General features: G+C 38.8%; 1 protein-coding gene across 1 annotated transcript; it reads left to right on the top strand.

The window, feature by feature from the left end:
* The first annotated feature begins 394 nt into the window (after positions 1-394).
* On the top strand, positions 395-15,703 carry mnd1 (meiotic nuclear divisions 1 homolog (S. cerevisiae)). Its single transcript, XM_003449703.5, has 8 exons — positions 395-563; positions 1,035-1,100; positions 1,608-1,665; positions 4,249-4,397; positions 5,857-5,931; positions 6,027-6,141; positions 12,817-12,861; positions 14,542-15,703. Exons 1-8 carry the CDS (start codon positions 561-563, stop codon positions 14,646-14,648), a joined length of 618 nt encoding a protein of 205 aa, XP_003449751.1. The 5' UTR covers positions 395-560; the 3' UTR covers positions 14,649-15,703.
* The last annotated feature ends 547 nt before the right edge of the window (positions 15,704-16,250 follow it).

Genomic DNA, 16,250 nt, shown 5'->3' with positions numbered 1-16,250 from the left:
GAGGAACCGCCCATGGAAAGCCAGGGTGTGGATATTTCTGACCATAGAAGGTTTTTGTTGCTCAGGGCTGTCTGCTTTGGCCTTTTATTTCATCAGACGGCAGGGGGCGCTATAAAGCCATAAGCGGAAGTCAAAAAACAGTGCTCCTCCCCAATGCTGCCTTCATAAGCACTCGTACATAATCCGAATACTGTTCGTTTGTTTATTGGTAAATCAGGAAGGAGAGAGTTAGGGGAGTGTAAAAGAAGTGCTTCAATTTAACAGTAAATATTTTGAATGCATTCAGAATATTGGAATTATTATTGATTCTGTATCTCTATCAAACAGACAGTAACTCTAAGTTCACAAAAAACATCTGGTGAGTTTTGGAGTTCCGTAAACGCAACATTGGTACGTCACAGCCTTCCGCGGGAAATTCGCTAGTGCTGCGTCCCCGCTCTGCTTATACGTCGCCTAATCTTTCTTCTTTACATTAAAAACTTTTCAACACCCCTGTGTTACCCTCAGGTGGCTAAAACGTTAATGTTAGTGGTCGTTGTTGGTGAGCTCTACATCGAAAAATGGTAAGCAGAAGTGCACCTTAACCTGCTGTACCTACTGTAAAGACCACCGGCGTTTACGTAGTTGTTTGCTATCATTTGTAAGCTAGCTTATAGCTTAGATAAATAGACAGTTACTTTATTGATCCCACAAGGGAAATGATTGTGGTACAGCAGCATGATAAAGAGTAAAAGCTTATACCTATCGCTAACGATACTTTCACAAAGCAGCATTTATTATTTCACATCATACATTTGGTAAACGGCTACAAACTTTACCTGTCATTGGACCAGTCATACCCCTGCTAGCAGTCTATTTCATTTAGTTACTTCACAGTGAACCACTGAATATATAAACAACTTGTTTAGATGAAAGATTTCAAGAGGTCATTCTTCTAATCTCTATTACCTTTGGCTCCTTGTTACTCGTAAATAATAAGTGTTAGTAACTCAGTGCCTCACATATAGATGAATAACATTAACCCCCTGTTACAGTCAAAGAAGAAAGGACTAAGTCTGGAGGAGAAGAGAACTCGCATGATGGAGATTTTCTTTGAATCTGTGAGTTTGTACCATTGCAGGTGACCCAGCCTCCATATCCCCACTGTTCTGTCCTACTCTGTGTCCTATTATTCATACTGGTCATTGCTGTTATGTGATTATTTTTCACCATTATACATGCGTGATGTAATACATCTCCTGACTAAACATACCCCCCACTCCCCACCCCCAGGCAGCAGATGACGTGTTTGATTCAATGTTTAAATCCATGCACCGTAATATTGAGTTAGAAACTTGGTTTTCAACATTTAAATCAGGCAATAAAAAGTGCAGAAAATGAGACACTTAAGCGGTCCTTAACATGGATAAACCACAAATTAAAATATCCAGAAAATCAATTTATTTTCTGTTTATGCAAATGTTATTTATGTTACCATCCAGAAGCAGTTCTTTGAGATGTAATAGTTTTTAAATTATTTCTTTCTCTGTGATATTGAAGTTTTTATTTTGTTTGTTTGTTTGTTTGTTTTTTAAATCCTGGAACATGTTCTTGTGCTCTCTTCCCAGAAAGATGTGTTTCAGCTGAAAGACATTGAGAAGATTGCCCCAAAGTCAAAAGGCATAGGTGAGTAAGGAACAACAGTTCCAATCGGAAGGTCAGTGGTTCGATCCCTGACTCCACTAGTCTGAATGTCAAAGTGTTAGCTGATTGGAGTGTGAGTGAAAAATTTGAAGCTTCTGTGTGTGAATATTAGTCAAAGTGCTCAGGCTTAGATAAAAACTGTGTGTGTGAGTGAGAGAGAGACTGGGTGAAGTGCTTTGAGTCCTCTGTTACAGTAGTTCAGTTTAAAGGTTGGTTGAGACTTCACTCTATTTTTAGAAAACACTTATTTTTCCTACACCAGACTTTCTTCTGATTTTGTTTGTATTTATATCCACTTACCAGAATAGCCTCATATTTCATCCAGCCAGATGGCTCATGAGGTGATCTTGCTGCTGTGATGTTGGTTTGTAATAAACTCAGAGGAAAAGGAAACAGCTGGAAGCAACAAAAAAATCTTCAGTCACTGTTTTATCAAAATGTAGGTTCTTGTCATTTCTGATGAGTCTTGTTAAGGAAATATTTGACTGTCCAGCTGTACTTTATAGTGTTTTTTTTTTTTAAAGTGAAAAAAAAGCAATGTACATGAAAGGTGTTCAGTTAATAATAATATATATATTTTTTTGAACGATCTGTGTGCACCTTCTGCAACTAAAGTAACACAATCGGTGTGTTGAATGTAGACAAAGCCTGACTTTTGCCAATTTGTATCATATTTATTTCCCCATGAAGGTCTCACTTTGAAACTTCCTCTTAATGCGTGTGTGGTTAGTTTAGGCAGAGTGAGATGGGTCGAAAGCGGGTGTCTCACGCCAAAGTGTTAGAGTTAGCGGCATCTTCGTCGTCGTCGTCGTCGTCTTCTTCTCTTTTTTTTTTTAAAGTGAGCTGAGCAACTCACAGTGATGCACAAGAGGCATGCACAATCAGATCTTGTGCCCGTCTCTGCATTAATGTGACTTCATAATCATTAGACTTAAGTTTCCTTTTTGATAAAGCGTATAGATCGGGTTGGATCAGGTGACCCAGAATCCTCCCTTAGTTACGCTGCGGTAGGCTTAGGCTCTCCATGATGCAATTTGTGTTTCTTCTTCATTAGTCTTTTTTTCCATTCATTGCATTTACACACCACTCTGCATGTAGTCCTTGGTTATTATTAATCTCTGGCTCTTTTCCACAGTTTGTCTTTTGTCCTGTTTCTTCCTGTTGAAAGGGAGTTTTTCCTTCCCACTGTCGCCAAATGCTTCCTCTTAGGGCGTTGTCTGTTTCTTGGGTTTTCTCTGTATTATTGTAGAGTCTTTACCTTACCTTGAGGTGACCGTTGTTGTGATTTAGTGCTATGTATATAAAATTGAATTAAATTGAGTCTTGTAAGTGACCCGTAAATGTTATTAGTGTAAGACTGATATCCGAAATTATGGAAAACTGACCATTGTGTTCATCCAGGCATGATTAATGGAAAGGAGAATTAGAGGATGACAGAAAAATGACAAACAGATGGACTTGGATGAATATCATAAGGACAAACAGCATCAGCGTGCAATGCACATTCATGAATTCTTAAAGACATTGTGGTGACATGCTTACAGAATTGCCATGGCAACTAGGACGGGCTATTGCCATCTTTAGTGTGTGTAAGCAGAACAAAACTTATCAGTAGCAGAAATCATTTAGTTGAGAAGCTTTTGGAAGCTTTTGGTTTTGCAGCCTGACTTTCTGATGGTTGAGGCAAAATGTCTAATAATACAAAATTAGATTTTTAGGTGCTAAATCGCCTTGAAGAATGAAATTCTTGAGCGTGTTTGACTGAACAAAGGAGAGATTCTGTTTTGAAATGGACACAACATTAATCTAAAGAAACTGGATCTCGTTGCCATGATTAAAAGCACATGTTTCTGACCCCTGTTATTGCGTGATGGGGGGAAGGGGCAATAAGAGATTTGTATTGTGGGGGACGCTTTCCTGTAGAAGGGTTGGAAATGTGACAAAAGGGGCTAGTTGAATGGAGGGAAAAAGAGCGGTAATAACATACATAGGAGTCAGAATAGGATGAAGCTACTTGAATCTTATAGATGAAAAAAAGAGAAATGAGAACTTATGGACTTTGGTTAATCCATCCAGAGTGTTCCCCGTTTTCCATCCAATTCTTTCTGCTGCTTGATCCACATCCTCTCAGCAGATAAGCTCTTTCAGTTAAACAGTGGAGCAAAGCGTGTAGGAGGATCACATTTCACCGCTGACACTGTTCAAGATGTAGCTCCTGCTCTGTTACATCCTCTCATGCAGCGTTCACTCAGATCTGTATGAAACAGCCAGATAGGCTGCAGATGTGTGGGTTTGAGTTTTGTAATTTGAGCAGCATACATTTCCAGCAGTAAAAAGTGAGACCTTATGATGACTTGGCTCTGCAGAGTGCACTGCCAATCCCAGCATCAGATGTGTTTTATATTTACAGATATAAAGGCTACAGACTGCCTAGCTTGTACGGGCCATAACTCCATTTTAAATCAGGAGAAAGCATCGTACCCAAATGGCATCAACTCCACGGGTGTGCAGTTGAGCGCTGGAGAAATAAACACCATTTTAATGTTTGTGCTCTGCTGATTTCAGCTCCCATGACTGTGAAGGAAGTGCTGCAGAGCCTTGTCGATGACAACATGGTGGACTGTGAGAGAGTAGGTACATCCAACTATTACTGGGCCTTTCCCAGTAAAGCCTTACACGCTCGCAACCACAAACTGGAGGAGCTGCAAAAACAGGTGAGCGCAGTCCCTTCTAGTCTGATTTCCAATTAAAGGTCGCATCAAGCATAAGCACCACAGCAAAAAATGAGAAGGGGTGATTTTGGTTTCACAGGATGATACTTGGGTACTTCTCCCTCGCAGTTTACAGTAATAAGGTCAGCACGTGAGGTCAACAGTGCCTGGAAGACTTTTCTGCTAATAGAGGGTAAAAAAAGAAATGGGAAGAAAATGCAAATGAGCTGCTGATTAAACAGGAAGCTTGTCAGAGTTTGTTTTATATCTTAGTTGTAGGTCATTCCATCTCAAATCAGCTACTTTTTTAGAGCTTTTTCTGCTCGACTGTCTCTGGCTTGAATACAAATCTTATGGTCCAAATATATTTGCACATATATAATGATTGTAGCTTCATATATCTTATACATTTCAAGATATAGGTGTTTTGTTTTTTTTTGTTTTTTTTAATGGTCCATTGACTCACTTTCAGGCAATTTTCTTTGCACATTGAAATCTGAGGCAATTTTTGGACACGATATCTCAAAACCAATTAAAGATTAAAGTCTGAAATTTTAGCTCAGACATTTTTTGATGTATCTGTCCCATATTACAGATCCTGGTTCATTTAGATGGTAAGAAATAGCAATAAAAATGTCTTTAATAGTTAGTATCACTATTACGTATGTTTTCTTTTGTCAGCTATGTCATTTAAAAAAAAATGAAAATACACATTTAAAAATGATGCCCAGTTGTAGCTAATAATAAAAATCATGGTATTCATTTATGTGAGATTTGTGTTCACCACCGTGTCGTCCTTGGCGATGACCCACTTCCCTCGCCTATTTCACGGCTGACAGATGGTGTGAGGGTGGCGACTCCTCAGAGAACATTAGCCACCAGATTTCTGGGACAGATCTTAAGCAGCAAGCACTCACTAAGTAATGACGATGTTTGGTTGTACCGCACGTGGTGACAATATAGAGCTGTTTATGCGATATCACAACATTTGGTCACTGAGATCATCAGACATTCATTTTGCAGCAATGCTTGATGTTTTGAGTGGAAGGACGAGAGTAAAGTGTTGACTGTGTGGAAAATGATGAGGTGCAATTTAAAGTTAGAATAAAAGCTAGCTCCCTCTTGCAGCCACATTAATTCTGTTGTATGCTTGAACTGTAAAGTTAACAGCTCTGTAATTGGCTAAGAGTTTAGTACGGGTAAGCATTCGTGTACCATTAAGATTTTGTGATTGTATTAATTATTATTGTATTAATCACTTACAAGGGCTCCCGTGTTGAGTTGTTTCAGCATATTATTGGGTGGTCTCAGTAATTATTGCAGCACTTATCAGTAGAAACATCGATGTTGTTAACAGCAGAAGTGGCTTTACTCTTTATTTATATCACAGTTCAGGAAAATCTGTTATCTGCTGATTAGTACTGTAAGAAAAGCTTTAACGTGATACTGTTGTACTTTAAAGATTTCTGAGGCAAAGCAGCGGAAAGCATCCCTAGAGAAAGCAGTCGAAAAAGCGAAAGTGGGGCGTCAGGATACAGTAAGTATACAAAATTCAAACTTAAACCACTGAAATAAAATGAATATCATCCCTTTAATGCACTGAGTATGTGAAATCGATGTTTGTCTCTGCAGAAAGAAAGAAGTTCTTTGCTGAAGGAGCTGCAGGCTCTGAGAGAGGAGCGCACACAGCTGCAGGCCGAGCTGGAGAAGTACAGAGAGTGTGACCCTGAGGTCGTCGAGGAGATGAGTGAGTACAGCTACAGACCTACTGGTTTCTCGAAAAAGGTCACTTTTAAATTATTGCATCAATCGCATCACCTACAGTTACTCATGGGAGGCATGGAGCCCCATGTGAAGCTTTAAATGTCCAAATGTGAACAGCATATTGATCTGACCTGTGCTGATGAGGTGATATTTGATGTTAGTCGTAATAGGCTGCTGCTGTACTTTGCTCTCTATTTGTCTTTAAATATTTTATCACAAGCTTTATAGCTGTTGGATTCTTTTACATCATAAAAGAAGTTTGATTTTTCTAATCAGTGGGATTACAAACTGTTACATCACTAGATGTTAAGTTAACACAGGAATATAATGTGCAAAGCATGTTTCGACCAAGTCAGCACGTGTGTGGTTATAAAATTAATGTTTGTTTAACAAGATTCAATCAGATGCTGCTTCCCAGCATCACAGGGCTTATGAATGCAGATGGCACTGTTTTGCATCCAGCGAGGGTCTATTATTAAAAGGAGTTTGGTATCATCCAAGACGCATAAGCATCCGAGCAGCTTCTGTAGTGTTCAGCCTAATGTGGATAAATGGTTTCACGCCAGATAATACACACTACGGCACAATTTTGCATAATCAAAATTGTGCCGTAGGAGCCGCATTGTTTCAGCGTAGCCTCCCACACGGTGTCAGGCATCGGGGTGATACAAAGAAGACTCTGGTGCAGTTGGCAGACATGAAAAATGTTCATCTGTTCAACACAGAGACAGCTACATTAATGGAAATGGTGGCTAAAAGCACCTCTGGTCATCAGTGCTGCACTGCAGTTGGCATTTGTCAATAGCATCAAGTCAATGTTAGATATAAGTGGGATTTCCCAGCCTTTAAATTTCCTCCTCACTTGTTTACTGATAGCCCTAAATAAGGTGCATTCAAATGCATTTAACAGATGTTGGGAACATTTCTACGGAAAGGTTCAATAGTGACCTGGGAAATGTACCAATCAGCCATAACATTAAAACCTCCCAGGTGAAATGAGTGCAGATGATTATCTCATTGCAGTGGCACTTTTGTAGGTGTGCTTGTGTACACTTGCAACTGTTTTTTAAAATAACGTATAAACAGTTGTACTCTTCGTGTCTTTATCTACAACATTGCTGTAGTTGCTGGCTACATTTAGGTTTTTTTTGTTTTGTTTTTTCGTTTTGTTGGTCTCTGCAGACTAAAACTGGAAATACTTGCTGCTCCTCAGACTAGCATTTAGCTTAAATCTTTATTTCCGTGTTCACCTAACCTCACTGGTATCAGGTTTGTAGAGCTAAAGGGAAGTATTTCCTTTTGGCAATGAAGACGGGTCAAAGCAGGTCCTTTGTGCTTGTCAGGTGATGCTTAACTGCATTCATGATTAATGTAGAAGGAAAAACACCCGCATTATTACCAACCAACTTTTTATTGTTTGCAAAGGACGTTCTTCAGCAGCAACCACGGTTGGATTCAGCTGATCTTACCATGCCAAGTAGCTTAAACAAGGTTGTAGGGTGTGTACCTGCTACATGAGACACCAGTGAGTGTACTGCTGAGAGCAAACATGTCAAGCTGCGGGGTCAAACATTCTCACGGTTTAAATTAAGAGACTCAGGAAGTGAAAAATGGTCACAAGTGGCCACTCACCTTGCTTTCAGGATGTACTTTCTTAGATATAAACCTTAGACTGGTTAAGCTGTTGCAGTTAGGTAAGTTTGAAAAGTGTAACTCTTCTTGCGGACACAGAAGTCTAAAAGTTTTTATTGCAGCCAAATTAACCTTATTACCTCTGACCTGTCAGCTCACAGGGCTGGCATTAAAAAGCTTTTAAAATATGAAGGCCTTGGAGTCCTTCGCTGGCTGTCCCACACCCCTTACAGAAGGGAACCACAAACAGACACAGCTATTGATAGTATTGCAAAAATCTGATAGTGCTTTGTTTTCATGCTACATCTGACCTGCAATATGGGAGGTGTGTTCCTTTATCTGCTCATGTGACTGGTGGTGGTGTCAGACAAATATCTGGTCTGTTTACCTGCACCTCCCAGCTTACCGGTTTTTTTCCACTCCACCGTGACAACACTGTGGTGTACTAATGGCCACATGACCGTGCACATTACTTATGACCAGTCTACCTGAAATGAGATGGAGAGGCATCATTGCTGCCGTTGCACGTAACCTAAAATGTTGAATTTGCAGCCATTTTACAGTGGAGCCAAACTATGTTCAATGTTGAAGCAAAATTTAAAACATTAAAAAAATTTGGCTTTTTAAATAGGAGTGTGTTTGAAAAGTAACAATTCTTTGTTTTGCTTATAAGTGAGAATTTTTGAGTTATTTTTAAAAACATCAAAACAGGGCAGGTCAAAGGCGCTGATACAGACTAAGGTGTATGAGGCAATTATTGGGTAATATTCATTTGCCAGATGTCCAGTGCATGCTGTCCACTTCATATTAAGTTATGTTTTAATTTTGTCTTTGAATATGAACTCACGGTTACTGTCCCATTGCTCCCTGATAATCTCAGTATTATAGTTAAACCTTTCCAACATATTCTGACAGGGCAACAGTGTTGCATCATTTGTTCAGTCTACATTTTCACTATCTGAGTTTGAAGTGCTTTCCAAAACTTACGAATTACTTTGGCACAAGTCACTAAACCGACCGGCAATACCGCCATTACAGACTTATTCAGCTGTGGTAGGACAGCCTGTAAAATAATACCTCTTTCTGTCTTACATCTCTAGTATAAATTATCCTTAACTAAAACAATTTTTGTGTAATCTAGAAGGATGGTACTAATACAGGTTAATTATTTTATTGGAAAAAAAAAATAATGATGGAAAAGTTTTTTGACATTTCATTGACCACATTACTGATTGATGAGAAAATGAATCCGTGTTAAATCCTTTTCATAGTACTTGTTGTGTAAGTAGACAACACTTTGGTCAACCTGTGTTGTTTTTAAATGTGCTTATATAAAATGATTGATTGAATTGATAGTGGTATTGTCAGAATACAGTCAAGTGTTAAAGATGAGTCCACAGAGGCAGCGATTCGCTCACCGCACGTCGCTTTGAAGCTGACAGTTTGTAGCTAGCTGCATTCTGGGCTTCAGTTGCCTAGGTAACCTTCAAATGTATTTGTCACCTTCGTCTTGCTTAAAGTTAAGACACGTTTATCTCATGGCCCACCCACTTTGTGTTATCACCGGTTTCAGTTTTTTGTCCTTTTCGTGTGTGTGTGTGTGTGTGTGTGTGTGTGTGTGTGTGGCCCCCCCCTAGTTGCTTGAAGTCACCAAATGTCGTGGGCTTCTTGTGTTGTCTCTGTTTACTAGATGGTAAATCTTCGCATCATAAAGGCCATAATGTTTAATAAATTTAATGAAGCATTGTTTTAAACTAGGCAGCTTTTAAAAATCTTGTCCTCGTCTTATTCAAAGGACAAAAACACCTCTCTGTGTGATTTTAATCAGATCAGCAGCACTGCAGTCGGCATGCTTGAAAATGGTTGTACAGTTACTTTCACATCTCAAAACCAGCAAAATTGAACTTCATGAATTCTCAGACTCTCTTCAAAGCACAGGGAGTCTGGAGTTGTTTGTAAAGAGGTTTTACTCGCCTTCACATACTGGTTTAGAAACCTTATTTTGGGTAGTGTATGAAATGGACCACGGCTTCACCCCTGTTATGTTGCGTTACAATGCCCAAATGATTTGAACTGAAGCTGAGTCAAACTTTCAAATCTGAGCAGAAAGACAACGTTACTCAGGGAAAAACAAGCAGTTTAAATGTTGCTGAGAAAGTCACCTTGATCATAAATGACTAGGATTGTGTTTACAACACAGGTTTTAGCACATAGTTCCTCCTTAAATGATATTTTACCTGCTCCAGGAGCAATAAATATTGTTTATATTTTAATATGTAAAACAATAATTATACAGTCAGTGGTGCAGTTGAAGGAGGATGGAGTACGGCCAGTTATCTCTACTCTTTGTAGATGGATCATTATGAGTACATCTCACACAGATCATAGTGATATTGAGACAAAACAGTTCAGCAGGCGGACTGCGAGGAAACTAGCCCACCATTACAGTTAAATTCTTTTTTTCTACTTTTACTGTTGCCACATGTCTACAGATCTTATTTGTCTTTTACTGCCAGGTTTACCACATAGAGAGCTTTGTTAACAGATAACCATCAGCAAAGCTCGAGAGCAGTATCCAGCTGTATGATATTATGTAATGTCTGCTGCTGAAGAGGATCAGACTGAACTTGCAGAATGAGCTCAGACTTGTTCCTGCATATGTGATAGCTGTGCACATGAAGGCTCATTAGATATCTTCAAGGGCGTTGCCCATGCTGTTTTTGACAGGATTATTATTCACATTTGAACCATTAATTGCCTTTTTTTTTTTCTTTCTTTCTTTCTTTTTTTTGATTTGTAGTAAAGGAGTTGTAGGAATACGGAAAATTAGTTGACTTGCAAAGTTAGAAATTATAAAGGAAGTCAGGCGATGTGCAAGAATGCTGAATTACCAGAAGTAAGTTTGCCCCATTAACTTCAGCACGACTTACCTAAACACAACATGCCTTTCCACATATTTACCAAGCCAAGTGACAGAAACACTAACAAACACTAGGTACTAACAATAAATGCAACCTGGCCAAAAACAAAGCTTTCATGCCTTCTTGTCTCTGCATGTTAAACAATGGTTGCCACACCCATAGATACCAATAAGGTTTGAATGAAACCATTAAACAGCCCAACAGAAACCATTCCAGTGTAATCGAGCCCAGACTGTACTTAAATTGGCCAATATTAATAATTGATGTCAGCCTAACAGATATTTAGGGTATCGGTGTGTTAGCAGCTCCAGCTCCATTGTTTATAATACTCCACCAGTGTCTGCACCACATGCAGCAGAGGACGCACCACAGCTAACCAGACGTGGGGGTGGATTTAATCGGTGTGTTCATTTTGTTCAGTTTGCAAGTAACTTGCTTTGCAAACCACAAGACAGAGTAAAGGCAAAGAAATCAGCATTTTATATGTAACCACAGTAACAGGAAGTCAGACAAGTACAGATTTATTAGTGGGCTTATAGGTGATTAAAAATATGATTTTTATTTATTTTTAACAAAGAAGAATTTTGGGGGGATAATCTTTTCTGTTTCTTCTATGTATTATAATAAAAGTTTATATGTTGCTTTGTGGCACACAAAGCAAAGTGCATAACTTTTAATTATGTTAAACATTTTATATGATATTTGGCGTCAGGGTCCCATAAAAAATTATTTTACTTTACCTTGTTTATCTACAGTTAACTTGTTTCTGTTGATTAGTGAGCAGGGGTCCTGCCAGATAGAGAAAAATAAATTATTTAAGAAAATAAAAAGTTGTGTGTCTGTGAGCCATGTCAGTCGATGCGTGAAACGTTTCTACCTTGCACCCAGCAGCTGTGTTTCGTTTAGCATACACATTTTTAACCATGAAGTGAAATCAGGTTCTCCAACTTTGAGTCAGCGATTGTTGAATTAATTCACTTCCTACTCGGATTTGTTTCTGGAGAAATTCAATTTTATTTTTACGCAATATCAGTTAAGTGTTGAAATGGTCCTCACAAGCAATGTTTGTTCTGGTGATTCAAACAGATATTTTACTGGTACTGAACCTTTTCAAGCTTCCAGAAGGACAGATCGGAGAGAAACTATCCAGAGCTGTTGGACTGAAATAATTTGTGCTGGATTCAAGCCTATTGTAGAACAATTCACACTCATACAGCAGCCAGATTAATGTCTGTGAAAAAGGTTATCATTATTTGTTTTATTTTTTGTATTACTTTTGTTAAAATATGATGTGATTATTCCAGGTGAGTGGAAACTTGATGTTATCTGTGTTTTTATGCTTAATCTAAACTTCACTCTGAGTGCTGTCCAGTGGGAACAGCTCAGTTCTACTTTTTTACAGTATAAAGCGCTCTTTCAGGGCCATTGTAGCTGCAGGGGATGAGTAAGTTAGTGTCCACTTTAATTTAATAGGATACCGCCACTTAGTCATACAGCACAGCTGTGGCCACCCAACCATCACATCCCTGACCACCACTTCCTCCTCAGAGGGGATGGTTTGTTGCCAGCCTTCATTTGTGCTTGTGTTGCAAGCTTATTTTCCTCTTTTTTTTTTTTTTTTTTTTCTTTCAGCGTTTTTCCCAGTTTTATATAATCTACCAGACTTCCATTAGTTTAAGAGTGTTTTCTTATCTGGGGAGTCCTCCGTGTCAGCTGACGTTTTCACATTAAGCATTTTGTATTTGCACAGTGTGTGAGCCTTGCTTGCAAACACCAAAGGTCATAAGAAACAAATCATAGGAAATAGCATTCAAAACATGTTACAAAGGTTACTAAATGTATTGAACGCAAACAACACACCTCAACAGCAGCTGCAGCAACAGTGCAAACATGACACTTTTAATGACATGCTGAAGCAAAACTTGGAGTGATGTTATTGTAATGACTTTGTTGGGTGTTCAGTAGATGCTTTGAAAAAAATGCTTAAATGCTTTCCAGCTGTAAACCTGTTTGCTTTTGCACCGCGGCTCGCTTATCTCGTATATCTGGATAAGTGGTTACTGACTAGTTGGACGCACATACTAATCCAAAATTTTGTTTTGCAGAAAAATCAAATGTTATAGCAAAAGAAGCTGTTTCCAGGTGGACAGGTGAGTCTGCTAATTTCTTTTCTTTCTTCTTTTTAAATATACATAGACATGTAATAGGTCTGGATTGAAGTTGCAAGAGCAAAAAATGCCCAATATCTGGTTGTAGTGCTTGTTTAAAAAGTGAGAGTTGTTTTATTTTGTTGTCACTATTTGTGGATTTTGGACGGCTGATTGTTGGTTGACCTTGGTTTACTGTTTTCTGTTTGAAATTTCTGGTTAGTCAAGAAAAAAAGCTGGAGAGAAAAATGTGAATGACAGCATTTGGACTTTATCTCTGATTACTGTTTAATGCACATGAAAGTGCATTAAAGTGAAATCTGCGAAGGCACTTTCTAGTCCAGCTGTCGCTCCAAGTAGTCCGCGCTTAGGCTCTGTGTGTACGTTTATTGACCTGAATGGTAACCTTGGACACAGCTGACCTTTAGCGATCATGGTAACCGTCGATGCCTGCGGTCTTTTGACTCTTTAGATCAACATTGCCTGCTGCAGGTCAACAGAGTGGTGTTGTCAGTTTTGGTTGGAGAGCTTTTGCTTTGCTTTCATGGAAGGAAGCTCAGTTAAAAAAACCCAAAGTGAGTCATTTCTGCCTCATTCACGATTTGTACTTCTCTTTTCTGAGCTGGACAGTATGAAACAAACATGCATAAGTGTTTCCTCGTAGCGCAGCTGTTGAATTTGCACAGTAACGTCTTTTACTACGAGCTATAAAGTTCTCATGTTATGCTGTTAGAGCGAATGCTACTATTTTACCAGGTCTGGTCAGGGTTTGTGGCTAAACACTCAAATCAACACAGCAAAGCCAAATTTTGAAGGTTTCATGGAAAAAGTAGCTGCAACTTTGTGCAACTTGTTTGTTTTTAAAACACTGCTGCTGTATGTTGGCCTGCTCATGAATTGTCTGCAGCTGCCCACACAAGCCTCGACGCATTTTATCGCTTGTCATATCAAAACTGGAGAACAGTAAAAACTAATCCTCCAGAAGTGAAGTGAAAGGCATCGCTAAAAGTGCAAGTCAACGTTCATTGGCTTAAGCTCCTGATCAGTTGTTAGTCTGCAGGAAGTTGTTCTGCTTTTGAAACTGGAGACTTCAGAGCTTCAGCTGTTAAAATGTTTTCCTGAAATAGACATTTTGCTTTTAGTGAAACTATTGCTATTATTTAAGAATAGGACACAGGTATATATAAAATGTTTTCTTTTTTAAACTATTTTCACATGAGGCTGTTACAGTGAATTCAACACCATAAAACAGCAAGAGATATTTAATTTGAGTTCGTTAAATGGATTGTTATATATTATATTATATATGGATTATACACATACATCATTAAAGAATTTGAGATTAGAGTGAAGCGAATAAGCTGACCGTGTCATGTATATATACAGTTCTTTGACTTCTTGTTAATGCTGGATGTGAAATGTCAAAAGACTGTTAAGGGCAGTTTGTGTTTCCTAAAATTACATGATATTCACAAAACTGGGAAAACAGATCCTCTAAATCTGCCACACTAACCAGGACGTCTTTTCAAAATCTCAATCTTCAGTCATAGTAACCCGGCTTTCTCCTTGCTTCTGAATGAGCAGTCCAGATTCCTTTTGCTGTAAATTTACAGTATATATTTGTAAATTGTCATTTAATTTATATTTCATGTATTTAATGTTTTTTTTTACTCTTGTTCTCAGACAATGTTTTCGCCATAAAGTCCTGGACAAAGAAGAAGTTTGCCTTTGATAACAGCCGCATTGATAAAGCCTTTGGTATCCCGGAGGACTTCGACTACATGGACTGACTGTCAGCTTGTCATGGACGCAGTGATGGAATAATGTGTTTCGGCCTCTGACACCTACCTACCTGGTCTCTGCATTTCTAATTTCCATGCTGCGTGTTTCAGTGAAAATAAAAGCACCAGACGCTCCACTCGCACCCTCGGGTGGATTTTGAATAAGGACAGATGTCAGTGACTTTGCGGTGGCAGATGGACTTCATCAGTGGATATGTTTCTTTGGTGCAACCAGAGAAGAGTCTGAAACACCATTAGTGGCTGTGAGGGCTGACAGGGTCCTGTGATGAACACAAGCTAGCAGCCAAAGTTTTGGGACACCTGTTTGCATGAAAACTGAGAGCTCCGAGTAGATGATGGAAAGGAATCGACACTTAGTGCATTTGTGTTGCCAGTGGTCATGTTTGTATGGTTTAAACAGATGGTTTGGAATCAAATGTTTGTGCACTTTTTCTTAGAAATGTTCCTTTTCTCTTAGAAATGTTCCTTTTCTCTCTCTCGAGTATTACAGGGCATGCTTTCCTAGTTGTATTATAATTACAAAGGTCAGTGTCAAATGCCTTATCTTTGATGTTTTTGTTTCTTTTATAATCATCACTGGAATTTTACAAGAGCGACCCTGAAATTTTAGGGGTTTTTTGTTTTGTTTTTTTTTCAGGACTCACTTTCTGGATGATCAAAAAAGATCTTTGCTGTCACAACATGTCTAGAATGACTATTGACCTTCTTTTTTTGCTCCTTTTTTCTGTCAAACCAGATGCAAAATAGGCAGTTGTGTGTCTTGTTTACTCTGTGACCTAGTTGAGAAGGCCAATGTGTCTGGGTTCTTTGATTTAAATTTCAAATGAGCTCTGTGCTCATTTTGCTTTGCTCATAAGTTTCATTTTTATTCCAGTAAATGAATGACATGCAAATGTAATATCTGATCTTTCGCCTCTTCTTCTAAGGTTTTCTTTTTTCTGCATTAATGAATGTGAGACAGATGTTAGTTACTAATTTAAAAGACACTGTTTTACTACTGTAGGTTTAGTTAGTGGCATAATAAAGACTCATCTAATGCAGTCCTTGGATGTCCATAGTTATATTTTTGGGGCAACTCTAAGCTCCTTCTTAGAAGTGATGACTACAGCAAGGCTGGAAAAAAATAAATAGTCGAAATGCCTAGCAGCAGTTTGTTTGAGGGAGCTGACACACCCACACAAGAATAACCTGGATGTATTCATGTGTGTACCTGCCCAACCTGTACTGTGATTCACGGGCCTGACATGTTGGATGTCAAAACTCTGAGAACAGTGTGCACAGTTTTTGGTAATCTCAGCTTGCAGTTTCTCTGGTTAAAACATGCCTGGCTGTCAAAAGAGACCAACAGAGCAGTACTGACACAAGGACTTAGCCCTCCCCCCATATGAACATATGACACCAGAGTGGTGTAACTGGAGTGTAAAGGACTTTTATTGCATGCATTTGCCGACGTTTCTGCAAAGCAAATTTGAAGCTCAGCCAATTTCTATTTTATTACACATTTCCAAATGCTCCTCAGTACTCTCTTCAGCTCTCGATTTACACGCTGGCACTGCCAGTACAACAGTGTAAAATTCCTGCATTCAAATC

This window comes from Oreochromis niloticus, linkage group LG6 (genome assembly GCF_001858045.2).
Source record: "Oreochromis niloticus isolate F11D_XX linkage group LG6, O_niloticus_UMD_NMBU, whole genome shotgun sequence".
Taxonomy (NCBI): domain Eukaryota; kingdom Metazoa; phylum Chordata; class Actinopteri; order Cichliformes; family Cichlidae; genus Oreochromis; species Oreochromis niloticus.
The sequence above is the reverse complement of the archived record's forward strand: the minus strand, read 5'-3'. Positions and strand labels throughout refer to the sequence as shown.

Bases quoted from the DNA above. Each gene is read 5' to 3' on its own strand.
- mnd1 (XM_003449703.5), top strand. The intron at 1,101-1,607 runs GTGAGTTTGTAC...CTCTCTTCCCAG, and splicing joins TGGAGATTTTCTTTGAATCT to AAAGATGTGTTTCAGCTGAA. The intron at 4,398-5,856 runs GTGAGCGCAGTC...TGTACTTTAAAG, and splicing joins TGGAGGAGCTGCAAAAACAG to ATTTCTGAGGCAAAGCAGCG.